The sequence below is a fragment of the Pleurodeles waltl genome, chromosome 4_1 (genome assembly GCF_031143425.1).
Source record: "Pleurodeles waltl isolate 20211129_DDA chromosome 4_1, aPleWal1.hap1.20221129, whole genome shotgun sequence".
Taxonomy (NCBI): Eukaryota; Metazoa; Chordata; class Amphibia; order Caudata; family Salamandridae; genus Pleurodeles; species Pleurodeles waltl.
In genome coordinates, this window is record NC_090442.1 from 60812518 (window position 1) to 60830017 (window position 17500).

The 17500-nt window shown below is 45.5% G+C and overlaps 1 protein-coding gene across 1 annotated transcript in view; it reads left to right on the forward strand.

Annotated features, from left to right (window-relative positions):
- LOC138286989 (mucin-22-like) overlaps nt 1–17500 on the forward strand; it is a 55740-nt gene that overhangs the window by 8691 nt on the left and 29549 nt on the right. The window contains exon 3 of the mRNA XM_069227352.1: nt 2393–4558. Within this exon, the coding sequence (XP_069083453.1) occupies nt 2393–4558 (2166 nt within the window). The remainder of the gene's footprint in view (nt 1–2392; nt 4559–17500) is intronic.

A 17500-nucleotide genomic window follows, 5' to 3' on the forward strand; every position in this document is an offset into this window, starting at 1 on the left:
AGACACAGAGAGAGATATCAGTGTGAGATGACACAAGCAGAGAGATATGTCAGTGTGAGGTGACACAAGCAGAGAGAGATCTCAGTGTGAGGTGACACAAGCAGAGAGAGATCTCAGTGTGAGGTGACACAAGCAGAGAGAGATCTCAGTGTGAGGTGACACAAGCAGAGAGATATGTCGGTGTGAGGTGACACCAGCAGAGAGAGATCTCAGTGTGAGGTGACACATGCAGAGAGATATGTCAGTGTGAGGTGACACAAGCAGAGAGAGATCTCAGTGTGAGGTGACACAAGCAGAGAGATATGTCAGTGTGAGGTGACACAAGCAGAGAGATATGTCAGTGTGAGGTGACACAAGCAGAGAGAGTTCTCAGTGTGAGGTGACACAAGCAGAGAGAGATCTCAGTGTGAGGTGACACAAGCAGAGAGATATGTCAGTGTGAGGTGACACAAGCAGAGAGATATGTCAGTGTGAGGTGACACAAGCAGAGAGAGATCTCAGTGTGAGATGACACAAGCAGAGAGATATGTCAGTGTGAGGTGACACCAGCAGAAAGATTGCACAGTGTGTGGTGATACCAGTAGAGAAATAGTCATACAAGGTAGTACCTGCAGAGAGGCCGCAGTGCGAGGCGATCCCTGGAAAGAGGTCACAGGGTGAGGTGAGACCTAGAGGGAGATGACAGTGCGAGGTGATTCCAGCAAAGGGATCAGAGGGACGTTACAGCTGATGATGGATCACAATGTGAGATTTAGCTGAAAAGAGATCACTGTTTGAGGTGAGAGCTGCAGAGATATGACACTGTGAGGAGATGTCACCAGAGAGATTACAGTGTAAGGTTGTATCTGCTGAGATATCCCAGAGTGAGGGATATCTGCTGAGAGGTCACATTGTAAGGTGGTGTCAGCAGGGAGGTCACAGTGTGAGGGATATTTGCTGAAAGATCACAGGGTGAGGGATATCTGCAGAACGACCACAGTGTGAGGTGATGTCAACAGACAGATAATACCTGTAAAGAGATTTCGGTTTGAAGTGATTCCTGTGGAGATATCTCAATTTTAGAAGACGCCTGTAGTTTTTATACGTTTTCTGCATCATAACTTCAGTTTTGAATGTGAGAACACACGCATTGGCATTAGCAGGTTATCCAGTATTGGATCATTCATAGATTCACATGCTTGCATCATAAAACTACCATAAGCCATAATGGCACTATGCCATCAGTTTAATCTATCTATGTCCTTTTTTTTTCAAAAAGGACCAAACTTGAGCTGTGACCGATCCGGTGCTAGCCCCCTTTAGAACACTCCCAAGAGAGGCTGAGTCCCCCAGATTTTCACCGCACATTGTGTGTTAAGGTAGAAAGATTTTCTACTACTACAGTGTCTAACATAAAAGGACTTTGCCATCCCTGCAAGACCTGTGGGAAGGAAAGGGTACATATGGATGACCTACATAAGGATTGCCTTTAGTGCCTCTAACCCCTGGCACAAGGTAAAAGTGTGCAAAATGTGTCTCACTTTCTCCTCAAAAACATTGAAGGACAGGGAGGAGAGGCTGCTCTTGTGGCTTCAAAAAGCCAAAACTCAGAGAGCATCTTTTGAGGAAGATGGTGACACCTCTTCTAGGTCTCACAAGAGATCTAGGTCACATGAAGGGACTTCTGAGGAGAGCAGGAAATTCCGTAAGAATTCCCATCAGACTAATGACTCTAAGAAAAAGGAGAAACAAAAACAATTCAGAGACAGCCTTATCTGCACCATCACCACCTTCTAACAGGGATAGAGATCACTCTCATGCCTCCTTCTCAGACCCTTCGACAATGAGGCATAAATCCTCTATCACTACCCTGTCGACAGCACCATCACCGTTGACAGCAAGATCCTTAACAATGACCCTTACAACTGTCTCTTCGTTGAGACCATCAACTGCTAAAACAAGGACGACAGCCTCAATAGATGTGCCCATCTCTTCGATGAGGATTGTGGTGTCAACTAAGATCCCATTGATGCTCCCATCGATGATGCCCCCACCGACGCTAACACTGTGGACAATGCCTGACGCAGGCATTATGTAGCGCAAAGGGTTACAAAGTGGTGCAATGCATGCATTGCCCCACTTTGTAAATATGGAGCAGCAATTGTGGCCTCGTTGGGCCACATTAACGTAAACAAAATTACGCTAAAGTGGCGCAAGGAAGTGCTAGGGGCTCTTAAATATGCCCCTTGATGGCAAGCCATAATAAGCTGTTGAAGAGGTACCTACTGGTGCCTGGGCGGAAGAAACTACACCATTCGTCCATATTTTCAGCTCACTCAGTCACCTAGAAGAACTCACCTCTGATATAGCCATGACATCACTAACGTGTTCCTGTGTTCTTTTTACTTTACAGATATAAATACTGGAAGTAACACAACCACAACCTTGCCAACCACAACTGTCATAACAACAGCCTCGCCAACCACAACTGTCACAACAGGAACTACAGCCTCAACAATAACTGCAACAACTGGCACTGCTACAGCTGCCACTTCTACGGCCAGCACTGCAACAACCGGCACTGCCGCAACAGACAGAGCTACAACTGGGGCTGGCCCAACCAGCACTACTGTAAATAGCACATCTATAACAGGCACTTCAACAACTGGCACTGCTACAACAAGCACAGCACCAACTAGTAGTTCTGCACCAGGCACTTCAACAACTGGCACTGCTACAACCAGCACTACCCCAACTAGTACATCTACAACAGGCACTTCAACAACTGCCACTGCTACAACCAACACTACCCCATCTAGTACTTCTATAACAGGCACTTCAACAACTAGCACCAGTACTATCAGCACTACCCCAACTAATACTTCTACAACAGTCACTTCAACTATTGACACTGCTACAACCAGCACTACCCCATCTAGTACTTCTATAACAGGCACTTCAACATCTAGCACTGGTACAATCAGCACTACTCCAACTAGCACATCTACAACAGGCACTTCAACAACTGACACTGCTACAACCAGCACGTCTACAACGGGCACTTTAACAACTGGCGTTTCTACAACCAGCACTACCCCAACTAGTACTTCTACAATGGGCACTTCAACAACTGGCACTTTTGCAACCAACCCTACCCCAACTAGTACATTTACAATAGGCACTTCAACAACTGGAACGGTTATAACCAACACTACAACAAGAGGCACTACAACTGCTACCCCATCCAATACTTCTATAACAGGCACTTCAACAACTAGCACTAGTACTATCAGCACTAGCCCAACTAGTACTTCTACAACAGTCACTTCACCTATTGACACTGCTACAACCAGCACTACCCCATCTAGTACTTCTGTAACACGCACTTCAACAGCTGGCATTTCTACAACCAGCACTATCCTAACTAGTACTTCTATAACAGGCACTTCAACAACTGGCACTGGTACAATCAGCACTACCCCAACTAGCACATCTACAACAGGCACTTCAACAACTGACACTGCTACAACCAGCACGTCCCCAACTAGTACTTCTACATCAGGCACTTTAACATCTGGCACTGCTACAACCAGCACTAGACCAACCAGTACTTCTACAACAGGCACTTCAACAACTGCCACTGCTACGACCAGCACTACCCCATCTAGTACTTCTATAACAGGCCCTTCAACAACTAGCACCAGTACTATCAGCACTACCCCAACTAGTACTTCTACAACAGGCACTTCAACAACTGGCACTTCTACAACCAGCCTTACCCCAACTAGTACATCTACAGTAGGCACTTCAACAACTGGCATTTCTACAACCAGCACTACCTCAACCAGTACTTCTACAACGGGCACTTCAACAACTGGCATTTCTACAATTAGCACTACCCCAACTAGTACTTCTACAACGGGCACTTCAACAACTGGCACTTCTACAACCAGCCCTACCCCAACTAGTACATCTACAATAGGCACTTCAACAACTGGAACGGTTATAACCACCACTACAACAAGAGGCACTACAACTGCTACCCCATCTAATACTTCTATAACAGGCACTTCAACAACTAGCACTAGTACTATCAGCACTACCCCAACTAGTACTTCTACAACAGTCACTTCACCTATTGACACTGTTACAACCAGCACTACCCCATCTAGTACTTCTGTAACACGCACTTCAACAACTGGCATTTCTACAACCAGCACTATCCTAACTAGTACTTCTACAACAGGCACTTCAACAACTGGCACTTCTACATCCAGCCCTACCCCAACTAGTACATCTACAGTAGGCACTTCAACAATTGACACTGCTACAACCAGCACTTCCCCAACTAGTACTTCTGCAACAGGCACTTCAACAACTGGCATTTCTACAACCAGCACTACCCCAGCTAGTACATCTACAATAGGCACTTCAAGAACTGGAACGGTTATAACCACCACTACAACAAGAGGCACTATAACAGCTGACACGACTGGATCATCTACCAGTGCTGCAACTCCCAGCAGTGCAACAAGTACTGCGACCACTACAGCCTCTACGACTCGTCCATCCAGTGCCAGTAAGCAAACCTTAATTAAGTGGTAATACTGCATATGTACTTCAGCATATGGTGTGCACCATAGGTGCACTGGAACTGAGTATGGGGAGAGTGCCTAGAGAAGGTGTATGGGAGAGCCTACAGAACACATGAATGTGGAGATCCCTTACAGAATGTGTAGGGGAGATCCCCCAAAATGTGTATTGGGTGAATGTAGTGTTTGTTGCGAATTAAGTATCTGTGGGAAGATTCTATAGGATCCATGAGACCATAAAATTGTATATGGTGAGTTTCCATAGAGACTTGTATAGGGAAGAGTGAACATAAAGTGTGTTTAGCAGAGTTGATAGTTGAGGGAGATGGAACTGTGAGATGAAGCAGAGCACAATGTGAGGTGACACCAACTGAGAGAGATCTCAGTGTGAGGTGACTCCAAAAGAGAGATATCTTGGTGTGAGATGACACCGGCAGAGCGATATCTCAGTTTATGGTCCACACAAAGAGATATCTCAGTGTGTAGTGATACCAACAGGGAATATCTCAGTGTGAGGTGACACCAGCAGAGAGATATCTCAGTGTGAGGTGATATCAGCAGAGAGATATCTCAGTGTGAGGTGACAGGGAGGTATCTCAGTGTGAGGTGACAACAGCAGAGAGACATCTCAGTTGAGGTGACATCAGAAGAGATATCTCAGTGCGAGATTATATCAGTTGAGAGATATTGCTATATGAGGCGAAACCAGCACAGGGAGATCTCAGTGTGAGGTGACACCAGCAAAGAGATATCTCAGTGTGTAGTGATACCATCAGGGAATATCTCAGTGTGAGGTGACACCAACAGGGAGATATCTCAGTGTGAGGTGACACAAGCAGAGAGATATGTCAGTGTGAGGTGACACCAGCAGAGAGATATCACAGTGTGTGGTGCCACAAGAAGAGAGATATCTTGGTGCGAGATGACACCAACAGAGCAATATCTCTGTTTATGGTTAGTGATACCAGCAGGGAATATCTCAGTGTGAGGTGACACCAGAAGAGAGATATCTCAGTGTGAGGGGATACCAGCAGAGAGATATCTCAGTGTGAGGTGACAGGGAGGTATCTCAGTGTGAGGTGACACCAGAAGAGAGATATCTTGGTGTGAGATGACACTGGCAGAGCGATATCTCAGTTTATGGTGCACCACACCAGAGAGCTATCTCAGTGTGTAGTGATACCAGCAGGGAATATATCAGTGTGAGGTAACATCAGCAGAGAGATATCTCAGTGTAAGGTGACAGGGGGGTATCTCAGTGTGAGGTGACACCAGAAGAGAGATATCTCACTGTGAGGTGACACCAGCAGAGAGATATCTCAGTTTGAGGCGACACCTGAAGAGAGATATTTCATTGGAGGTGACAACAAAATAGATATCTCAGTGTGAGATGATACCAGTTGAGAGATATTGCTCTGTGAGGCGATACAGACACAGAGAGAGATATCAGTGTGAGATGACACAAGCAGAGAGATATGTCAGTGTGAGGTGACACAAGCAGAGAGAGATCTCAGTGTGAGGTGACACAAGCAGAGAGAGATCTCAGTGTGAGGTGACACAAGCAGAGAGATATGTCGGTGTGAGGTGACACCAGCAGAGAGAGATCTCAGTGTGAGGTGACACATGCAGAGAGATATGTCAGTGTGAGGTGACACAAGCAGAGAGAGATCTCAGTGTGAGGTGACACAAGCAGAGAGATATGTCAGTGTGAGGTGACACAAGCAGAGAGATATGTCAGTGTGAGGTGACACAAGCAGAGAGAGTTCTCAGTGTGAGGTGACACAAGCAGAGAGAGATCTCAGTGTGAGGTGACACAAGCAGAGAGATATGTCAGTGTGAGGTGACACAAGCAGAGAGATATGTCAGTGTGAGGTGACACAAGCAGAGAGAGATCTCAGTGTGAGATGACACAAGCAGAGAGATATGTCAGTGTGAGGTGACACCAGCAGAAAGATTGCACAGTGTGTGGTGATACCAGTAGAGAAATAGTCATACAAGGTAGTACCTGCAGAGAGGCCGCAGTGCGAGGCGATCCCTGGAAAGAGGTCACAGGGTGAGGTGAGACCTAGAGGGAGATGACAGTGCGAGGTGATTCCAGCAAAGGGATCAGAGGGACGTTACAGCTGATGATGGATCACAATGTGAGATTTAACTGAAAAGAGATCACTGTTTGAGGTGAGAGCTGCAGAGATATGACACTGTGAGGAGATGTCACCAGAGAGATTACAGTGTAAGGTTGTATCTGCTGAGATATCCCAGAGTGAGGGATATCTGCCGAGAGGTCACATTGTAAGGTGGTGTCAGCAGGGAGGTCACAGTGTGAGGGATATTTGCTGAAAGATCACAGGGTGAGGGATATCTGCAGAACGACCACAGTGTGAGGTGATGTCAACAGACAGATAATACCTGTAAAGAGATTTCGGTGTGAAGTGATTCCTGTGGAGATATCTCAATTTTAGAAGACGCCTGTAGTTTTTATACGTTTTCTGCATCATAACTTCAGTTTTGAATGTGAGAACACACGCATTGGCATTAGCAGGTTATCCAGTATTGGATCATTCATAGATTCACATGCTTGCATCATAAAACTACCATAAGCCATAATGGCACTATGCCATCAGTTTAATCTATCTATGTCCTTTTTTTTTCAAAAAGGACCAAACTTGAGCTGTGACCGATCCGGTGCTAGCCCCCTTTAGAACACTCCCAAGAGAGGCTGAGTCCCCCAGATGTTCACCGCACATTGTGTGTTAAGGTAGAAAGATTTTCTACTACTACAGTGTCTAACATAAAAGGACTTTGCCATCCCTGCAAGACCTGTGGGAAGGAAAGGGTACATATGGATGACCTACATAAGGATTGCCTTTAGTGCCTCTAACCCCTGGCACAAGGTAAAAGTGTGCAAAATGTGTCTCACTTTCTCCTCAAAAACATTGAAGGACAGGGAGGAGAGGCTGCTCTTGTGGCTTCAAAAAGCCAAAACTCAGAGAGCATCTTTTGAGGAAGATGGTGACACCTCTTCTAGGTCTCACAAGAGATCTAGGTCACATGAAGGGACTTCTGAGGAGAGCAGGAAATTCCGTAAGAATTCCCATCAGACTAATGACTCTAAGAAAAAGGAGAAACAAAAACAATTCAGAGACAGCCTTATCTGCACCATCACCACCTTCTAACAGGGATAGAGATCACTCTCATGCCTCCTTCTCAGACCCTTCGACAATGAGGCATAAATCCTCTATCACTACCCTGTCGACAGCACCATCACCGTTGACAGCAAGATCCTTAACAATGACCCTTACAACTGTCTCTTCGTTGAGACCATCAACTGCTAAAACAAGGACGACAGCATCAATAGATGTGCCCATCTCTTCGATGAAGATTGTGGTGTCAACTAAGATCCCATTGATGCTCCCATCGATGATGCCCCCACCGACGCTAACACTGTGGACAATGCCCCCGTCGATGATCCCATCGACGATGACCCCCGTCGAAGATGATTCCGTCTATGATGGCTCTGTCGATGACGGTCCCGTCGACGACGCTGACTATGATTCCATCTACCAAGGGCACAACATCACCAAGGCTATGAAGACAGGATAGTTACATTGCTCTGACCACAACACCTTCAACGCAACTGTTGACATGGATCAAGATCGCAAAGATAACCAAGACCTCATTACATCCTGAGGTTACTTCATCCAGCAGAGAGTCACCTCTGATTCCAAGCCATTTACTGGATCCTGAAGAGTCTGATGACAACGGCCTTTTCGGACCAGCTCGCAGCCCTTCGGAGCTGCAAGTGAAATGCCAGGGCGAAGATGAGGACTCTGATGAGGAAGGACAGGATTATCAAGACTATTTTCCTCTTCCTGCTCAAAGGTATTGTGAGTACTTCGGATACTACCCTGATCCTCCACCTAGAAAGGATGACGTACAAGTGCCTAGGTCCTTGGTTCAGGCTCTTCATGCTATGCCCACTGACTACAGGAAATGTTTTCAGTGACCTCCTGAGGAGCAACCAGTGGCTCCAACATGCCTGTGTCTCTTTTCCAGCACCTATCACTCCGCCGGCCACTCCTAGGATGACGCCTGCTTCCCATATAGAAGCACCACTGAGGGATAAGCTGTCCTCATCTGATAACGAAAGAGAAGAAGGTGAGATTTCTGAGCCTCAGACTCCACTTGATGACTGGGATGACTACGTCATAACCACACCATCTCCACCTCCTCAACAACCTGTCAATTCGCCTCCAGAGTACATTGGAGGTTTTCATAACCTAATGGAAAGAGCTGCAACCAGATTCCATCTCCCTATATCAGTTAGGCAGTCCACCAGCTTCATTTATGATTTCAAGGAACAAACAAGAAAGTCAGTCCCCGCAACACCCATCATTGACTACATCTGGCAAGAGGGTGTCAACATAAAGAAGAACCCTGCCACAGTGACTGCTGTCCTGCCTCATATTGACAAGAAGTACAGAATACTAGAGGATTCCCCTTCATGCCTGACAGGACACCCCAAAGCTGAGTTGGTCATTTCTCAAGCATCTCATTGCAGATCCAGGAACCCATCCATAACTATATATCTACGCCACTGGACAAAGAAGGGCGCAGTTTAGAAAACATTGGCAAGAAGTTTTCCACCATGTCAGCCACCACAGTTAGGGCCTGATTTATACTTTTTTAGCACCGCGTTTGCACCATTTTTTTTACGCAAAAGCGGTGCAAACTTTCAAAATTCAATTATATTTTTGAAGTTTGAGCCGCTTTTGCATAAAAAAAAGACGCAAATGCGACACTAAATAAGTACAAATCAGGCCTTTAGTGCGTTAGATGTGGTCAGATATCGGTTCAATCATTGGCCTCACTCCGGAAGACAAAAGACCTGAAGCCAAGAAGATCTTACAGGAGGGCAAGCACACCTCCTCGGAGATCATTGATTGACCCATGGACATCCCCTCCACAGGCTTCCACCAACTGGCAAGCGCAGCCACTTTAAGGCGCCAGGGATGGCTTAAAGGAACTTCTTTCAGGCCCGAAAACCAATCTAAGACACTTGACATGACATATGATGGGGACACACTGTTTGGTACCCATTGATGACATTCCTCTTGTCATTAAGTCAGACAGTGGCTCAGCCAAATGCCTTGGTACCCTCAAGTACCGGCAGTTGCCCTTTCGGGAGATGCGTGGGCGCAGTTTCTTAACTCACAGGGTTGGTTACCAACGCTCCCAGCAGTACCAGTCCTACCAGCCCCAATGCAGGTCTGCGTACCAACAGCAAAAATACTGTCAGCCATCCACAGTGGGTTTCTCTCAGCAAGGCCCCCGCAGAGAGCCACCACCTCAGAGCCTGACTCAGGTTGCAAGCAGTGACCGCATCCAGGTACCAGCTACTCCACCTTCTTCTCACCCCTCGTGGTGCAAATATCTCCAATCACCTCCATTATTGGGAAAGCACCACATCAGACCGATGGGTTTTTTACCTAGTAACCTATGGCTATACCCTGGAGTTTAAAGAAAGACCTCCAAACACTCTGCCAAGGGGAGCGCACCCCACTTGTCTTCACTTATTAAGAAAGCAGCCCTCAGAATGCTTGCCAAGGGAGCAATAGAGAGGGTTCAGGTTGCTCAAGAGGGAAGTGGATTCTACTGCCATTTTTTCCTCCCACACAAGAAATCAGGGGAGTGGAGACCAATCCTAGATCTCTGGAAGCTAAACCAAATATCACTGCAAGCAATCCTTTCGTATGATTACACTCTCCGACATTCTTCACCTACTGAACAGCGGAGAATTCATGACATCTCTAGACCTGGAAGATGCATATTTCCATATCCCCATTCATCGCAAAAACTGCAAATATCTCTGCTTCACCGTAGCTGGTACCTATTATCAATTCAGAGCCTTTCCCTTCAACCTCAAGTCAGCCCCTCACATATTCATCAATTGCTTGGTCCCGGTAGCAGACGCTCTCAGGAAACAAGGTAATCAGGTATTCCTCTACCTAGACACCTGGCTGCTAAAAAATTAAACTCACAGGCAGGCTGTCAGAGCTACGAAAGCCAACCTGTCACTATTTCTCAAACTGGGTCTCACTGTGAATCAGCAAAAGTCCTCAACTACTCCCAGTCAAGCAATGATGTTTCTAGGAGCCTACCTAGATACATCTCAGAACAAAGCCTTCCCCTCTCAGGAAAGACAAACAAGGCTAGTATAGCAAAATATCAAGAAAAAAGTATGTTTCAGTGAGGCTGTTCAAGTCGCTCCTGGGCATGATCTCTTCCGCAATCAACCTAGTCCTGTTGGCACACCACAAAATGAGACCATTGCAGGAAGAACTGCAGCCCCAATGAATTAAATCAGAAGTGTCCTTTGAGGACTTGATTCCATAACCCTAAGAATTATAAACACACTAAAGTGGTCTCACAGACCTCATCTATCACAAGGCCTACGTTTCTGCATTGGTGCCCAATTTCGTCATCACCACAGATGCTTCACTGGGTGGCTGGGGAGGCCACTTGCAGGATCTACAGCTCCAAGTTAAGTGGGCGGCACATGAAACATCTATGCACATCAACAGCCTGAAACTGAAAGCTATCTTTTTCACTCTGCAGGCATTTCTCCCAAGAGTAGCAGGATCCTTGGTGCTAGTCCGTACAGACAATACGACCAGCATGTATTATATCAACAAGCAGGGAGGGACCAAATCTCTAACACTCACACATTTAATGTTCTTATAGGTAAGTGAAATGTTCCAGTCAGGTATTAGCATTGCACGAACCATGATTGTACCAGGCAGCAGAGAGCCAGGCACGTAGGCAGGGCAAAGCAGGTCGACTCCCAGCAGGGGCGGGCTAACAGCAGCTTGTATGATGATAGGCTGGTGGGCAGAGAGAAGGGAGCCCTGGCCTCACCCACCCACGCTTCACCACGGCTGTGCAGGTCATCTTCATGGTGTCCTTGTTGGGTAAGTGTGCACAGGGGAGGGCCCCACACTGCTGGTGAGAGAGTAGCGGCTTCATGAAGAGAACTCATTCAGCATTCGCTACTCTGTAAAGCTTTGCTTTATAAACATTCCTATCCACTCACTTATTCAAACTCTACAGGTTTTAGTAACTTTTATTAGCCTAATTAAAAATGAAATGCAGATATTGTGCAAGACATAAGCTTTTAGAGTAGCACAGACTTTTTCAGATGGTAGTGAGCAAACACGAAGTTAAAGGACTGGTGGCTTGATGTGTTTGATCTGATTCAGCTTAATTTTGCATAATTGATCCAGGCACTTTAACCCAGTGAGGGAGTGAGTGGGTTCATGTTACAAACTAAAGGGCCTCCACTGCTAGATGGATGACATTTTTCTGTGTCACTGGTGGTTGATGGACCGGTCTTCTGTCCCTCCAGTGGCCCACATTGTCACTTCTGTTCTGTCTTTGTACATCATCATTAATCTCCATTTCACTGTAGAAGGAGGAGATATGCTGCAGATAAGTTGTAGGCTTCACAAACAAGGAATCTTGCTTTGAGTCCCAGATTTATTTTCCCAACTTGGGTGATCCTACAGGAATCACTTCCCTCCTCGTGCATCGGTTTCTTTATCAGCAAAGAATTAGCGCTTCTACGGATAGTTATGTAATGAGTGGTATGCATCCCAATAAAAACCCACTCTTTTGCATGACCTTGACTTCCGGTTCTGGAGATTATTGATGCATGTCGGATATACGATGCGCTCAACCCGTGGTCTTCCTTCTTTCATGTTCTTCCAGTCTACAGTTCAGTTTGTTATCTTCCCAAGATCACACAATGTGGCTGTGGAGTGTTGGTGTTTCATATCGAAGCATTCTTATCTGCCTATCTTTAAAAATATTCCACTTCCTGACTCCGCTCTGTTTTTGTGGCTTTAGGGCCATATGTACGAACACATTTTCCCATAGACACAGAATGGGTAAAACCCTTTGATACATCTGGCCCTTAATTTATTTATGATAAATTCCAACTAGTGCAAACTACGAGAGGACAACATGGTGCATTATTATTTTTTAAAAGCCCACCTGGGTCTCATCAAGGGTAGTAATAAGCATTTCAGAAACTGTTACAGAAAGGCCTAATGAAAGTGTGAGGGACTGAACACCTCACAAAATATTGTAGTTGTTGGTATCAGAATTTAAATGTCCTTTCCTGGCTGTTCTCCAGACACAATCTTTGTGTAGTGAAGCCCCTCACATCAGGGTAGTCTCCAGCCTGGATCATGATCAAAGAGATGTGAGGTCTCGGCATTTGTATGTGATCAAGAAACACAGACGCTGGGCCTCAACCAAAGAGGCACCTTTTTTCCTTGTACAACAGACTCTGCAGTACATCCTGTCCCCTACCATTCAAAGAACAGTGTTTCAGGAAGTTTAATCAACAGCCCTCGGTTAGCAAAGTCTTCATTTAACTTCTGCAGGAAGCCCCCTCACAATGGCTGCCTGGATTTCAGCTCTCTAGCATCAGGAATAGAGGCAATACACTTCCTCTGTTTGGGGAAATTGTCCTTGCTACAACCAGGGTGAATCCAAAGGGACCCATCATTGATTCTTATCATCAGTACTGTGAGCCACACTTGAGGATAAACATCCACTCCATCACTTGCAGAATCTCCTTTTCAATGTTTGCAACATTTATCTATATATTTTCTCACACTGCTATGATCATGAGGTTACTGCTTCTTCGAGCACAGCCTACAGCTCTTGATATTCCCTAGTGTATGCATCCGGCCATTACTTTATGCTTTGAACCCCCTGCACTGATCAGCTGACTTTTCTGGGGTGGTGGTCTAGCAGAAGCCACACAATAAAGAAACTGTTCGCCTGATTCTAGAACTTACCAGAAGTACATAAAATATCACAATCTTTGCATACAAATTATGCTGATTCTTTGTCTTGGATCCTCCATTGCCTTAATCTCTCTGATTGTATTTCTGAAAACTGCCCGCATCTCATATCAAAGATCACAACCTCTCCATTGTTGAAAGCCTATCATGCAACGTAACAATACCTAATCTCTTCCAACTCATCTCCTAACCCAATCCACCACCAGCATGAACTCACATAACACCCCCTTCCCTTGCCCCTGCTTATGATAATACAAAACTCATATGACTGTAATCTATGACAAAGAAACTGGGATGGATGCATGAAAAGGTCTCCAGAACACACAAGACTAATTCCAGTAACTAACAATAACCAATAACACTGGACTATCCTCTAACTTTAGGATCTGGAGCAGTGTGCTTCCCAGCGTAAAGCACTTCAATACCTCGTCAGGGGTAGTAAGCACTATATAAATACAATTACAATTGCATACCTTTTGAGGGGTCAGAGCACTTGCACTGGGAGCTGGTCAGCAGGATTTAGTGCCCTTTGAAAAAGCAGGAGCATCCGCCTTAAAATTGGGAATGGGGTAGTCATACAAAAAGAGTCATTTCCTTACAGTAAGAGTGTAGATATCCCTGGGGACACTGTTTGTGGTAAGTGTGTTAGTGAGGTGCAAATGGTGTAGATAACCTGGTAGGTCTGTGCATATGAGTGTAGGTTGTACACGTTGTAGCTGTACCCAGTGGTAGTGTGTATAAAAAGGATAGTGTGTAAGTATCATTGGTGACAGTCTGTAAAGTCTAGAGTGTCAATATGTCACGACTCACGTGCTGCTGGCGCCTGGAATTTGCAGATCTGGTGGCGTGGATCTTCAATGTTCGACTTTGGCCCAAAAAGGGGCGACTCTTTCTGGTAGCCACGGTGCTGTAGGCAATGGAGACGCCAAGAACAGACCGTGCCCTTCAGAAAATAGCGCCAGAGGGAAAAAAACCCTTAGAAAAAGGGGAAAAACCTCCAAACAGGAAGATTCCTGGAAAAAACAAGAACAAACAAACAGGAATCCAAAAGGAGCAAAAGTCAGGAAACACAGAATGCTGAAATCCAGAGCCCAAAAGGTGAGGAAATCAGGAGCGAAGACACTAACTGAGCAGAAAGTGTTGCAGCGCAAAGAAAGAAGAAAACACAGCCCTTATATACTAAAAAACAGGAAGTGACCCACAGGAAGTAAAAGGACACCATCTTAGACAGGGAAACAACACATAGAACAGAATAGAACAGGAACCATAGAGAATAGGAAACAAGGAATGCTGGGAAAGAACAGGAATCTGGGAAGGGGGAAAAGACATAAAGAAAGGCACAACAAAAGACTGCAGAAAAGAAGAAAAGAAGAAAAAAGGGAAAGAAACGAAAAAACAGGTAAGAGGGGTCATAGACCCCTAGTATAGTGGAAAGCAGAAGGTAGAACGAGGCCCCATGCAAGTCTGGGGCCTCGAAATGCGCAGGAGAGGCTGGGGGCGCGCCGCGTCCTAGCAACGCGGTGCGAGGCCCGAGCCGAACGCCCGGCTTGAGTCGAGCTCTCGGCTCGCGCCGCACCGCGCGGCGCGACAGTAGGTCCCCCTCCCGAAGGTCCAGGTTTGAGAGGAAATAAACAGTGAAAGCGTTGAATCAGGAGAGGTGCGTGAACGGAAGATGCATCTTCCCAAGAGCATTCACTGAGAGGATAACCCTTCCAATGAATCAGATACTGAAGGCGTTTGTGAAAAAGACGAGAGTCACAAATTTCCTGTACTTCATATTCAGGAACATCATCCACGAGTACAGGAGGTGGACAAGGAAACTGACGTGAGTAAGGGTCAGGCACATAAGGTTTAAGCTGAGAAACATGAAAGACCGGATGAATCTTCCATGTATGAGGTAAGTGAAGACGGACAGTGACAGGATTGACCAACTGAAGAATACGGAAAGGCCCATAGTAACGAGGTGTGAACTTATTTTGAGAAATACGTGAGGGTAAGAATTTGGAGGAGAGCCAGACTTTATCTTGCGGATGATAGTCTGGATTGGATGCACGTCTCTTGTCTGCAGCCTTCTTCATATATCTCTTGGTATGTAACAAATTAGATCGAATTAGTCTATGGATTTGGAGAAGGCGTTTGGAGAAATAGGTAATAGCGGGTAAAGGAGAGTTGGATTGTGGAGAAGTAGGAAAAGAGGTAGGATGAAAACCATAAGAACAGAAAAAGGGAGTGACCTTGGAGGCACTATGGACTGAGTTATTGTAGGAAAATTCAGCTATAGAGAGGTAAGTGTTCCAGTTACTTTGGGTAGAATTGCAAAAGCATCGAAGATATTGCTCTAGTCCTTGGTTCAGACGCTCGGTCTGGCCGTTGGTCTGAGGATGGAACCCTGAAGACAGGGCTCTATTAATATTTAGTGTTTTACAAAAATGCCTCCAAAATCTGGAAATGTACTGAGGTCCTCTATCAGATATTATGGTATGTGGAAGTCCATGGAGACGGAAGATATGATCAATGAATATTTGACTTAGTTCTTGAGAAGTATGTAGCCTTTTCAGGGCAGTGAAATGAGCCATCTTCGTGAAAGAATCCACAGTGACCATGATGACCCGGTTTCCTGCTGATGGTGGGAGTGAACACATAAAATCCGTAGAGATGGTATGCCATGGGGCCGGTGGAACAGGCAAAGGCTGTAGTAATCCTGCCGGTCTGGTATGGGGTATCTTGATTTGGGCACATATGGGACAGGCTTGAACGTATCTTTCCACATCCAGCTTCCAGGTAGGCCACCAGAAAAATCGTGAAAGAAGTTCTTGTGTGGCCTTGATGCCTCTATGACCAGCTACAGGTGAATCATGGCACATTTGTAATGCCTTTTCTTGCACCTTGTTAGTAGGGAGGAATATCAGGTTTTGATAATAAAAATATCCTTGTTTCTTATGTAATAATGGTCTTAGTTCTTCTATGTCGTGGTCCGATAGGTTGGCGTATTCCAGTTGTACTTCTTCCAGGAAAGACTGAGCCACTCCAATGATCTTACTGGGTTCCAGAAGATACTGAGATGAGGAAGGAGTACACTCTGGATATCGGCGAGACAGAGCATCAGCCAGAATGTTTTGAGATCCAGGAATATATGTGATGAAAAAATCGTACTGACTGAAGAAAAAGGCCCAGCGGGCCTGACGACTATTCTGGCATACAAAATTTCGTAAACATTGTAGGTTACGGTGGTCTGTCCTCACCTCAAATGGTTCCTTAGAACCCATCAGAAACTGTCTCCACTCAAGGCAGGCTGTTTTCAGAGCCAATAATTCCCTTTCCAGTACAGAATAGTGTTGTTCAGCTGTGGAAAGGATATGAGACAAGTAGAAAACAGGATGTTCAAGACCATCATCCTCTTGTCGTTGGAGTAAGACAACTCCGATGGCTCTCTCAGAAGCATCAGTTACGACTATAAATTGTTTGGTGGTATCTGGATGTCTCAAGATGGGGGCTTGGGTGAAGGCTCTCTTTAATTCTTGAAAGGCTGCTTCAGCCGCTTCAGTCCAGACAAACCCTTTCTTTAAATTTTCCTTTTTTAAGGTGTGAGTTATGTGGCTAGTCAGTCTGGCAAAGTCTAGAATGAATTGTCGATAGAAGTTTGCTAACCCTAGGAAACATTGTGTTTCTTTTATGGAAGAAGGAGAAGGCCACTCTAGGATAGCTTGTACCTTTTCTTGATCCATAGTTATGCCGGTGAGACTTAAATGATAGCCCAGATATTTGACTTCCGTCATGTCGAACTCACATTTTTCTGGTTTGCAAAATAGTTGATGAGACGAAGTCTTTGAAGAACTTGTTTCACATGGGAAGAATGGAGTTCAGGATTTCTAGAATAAATAAGAATATCATCTAGGTAGATCACGACTGTCTGATTCAGAAGGTCTGAAAACACTGAGTCCATAAATCTCTGGAAGATTGCGGGGGCGTTAGTGAGACCAAACGGCATAACCCTATATTCAAAATGGCCAAATGGAGTCCTGAAAGCTGTCTTCCATTCGTCGCCTTCTTTTATGCGTA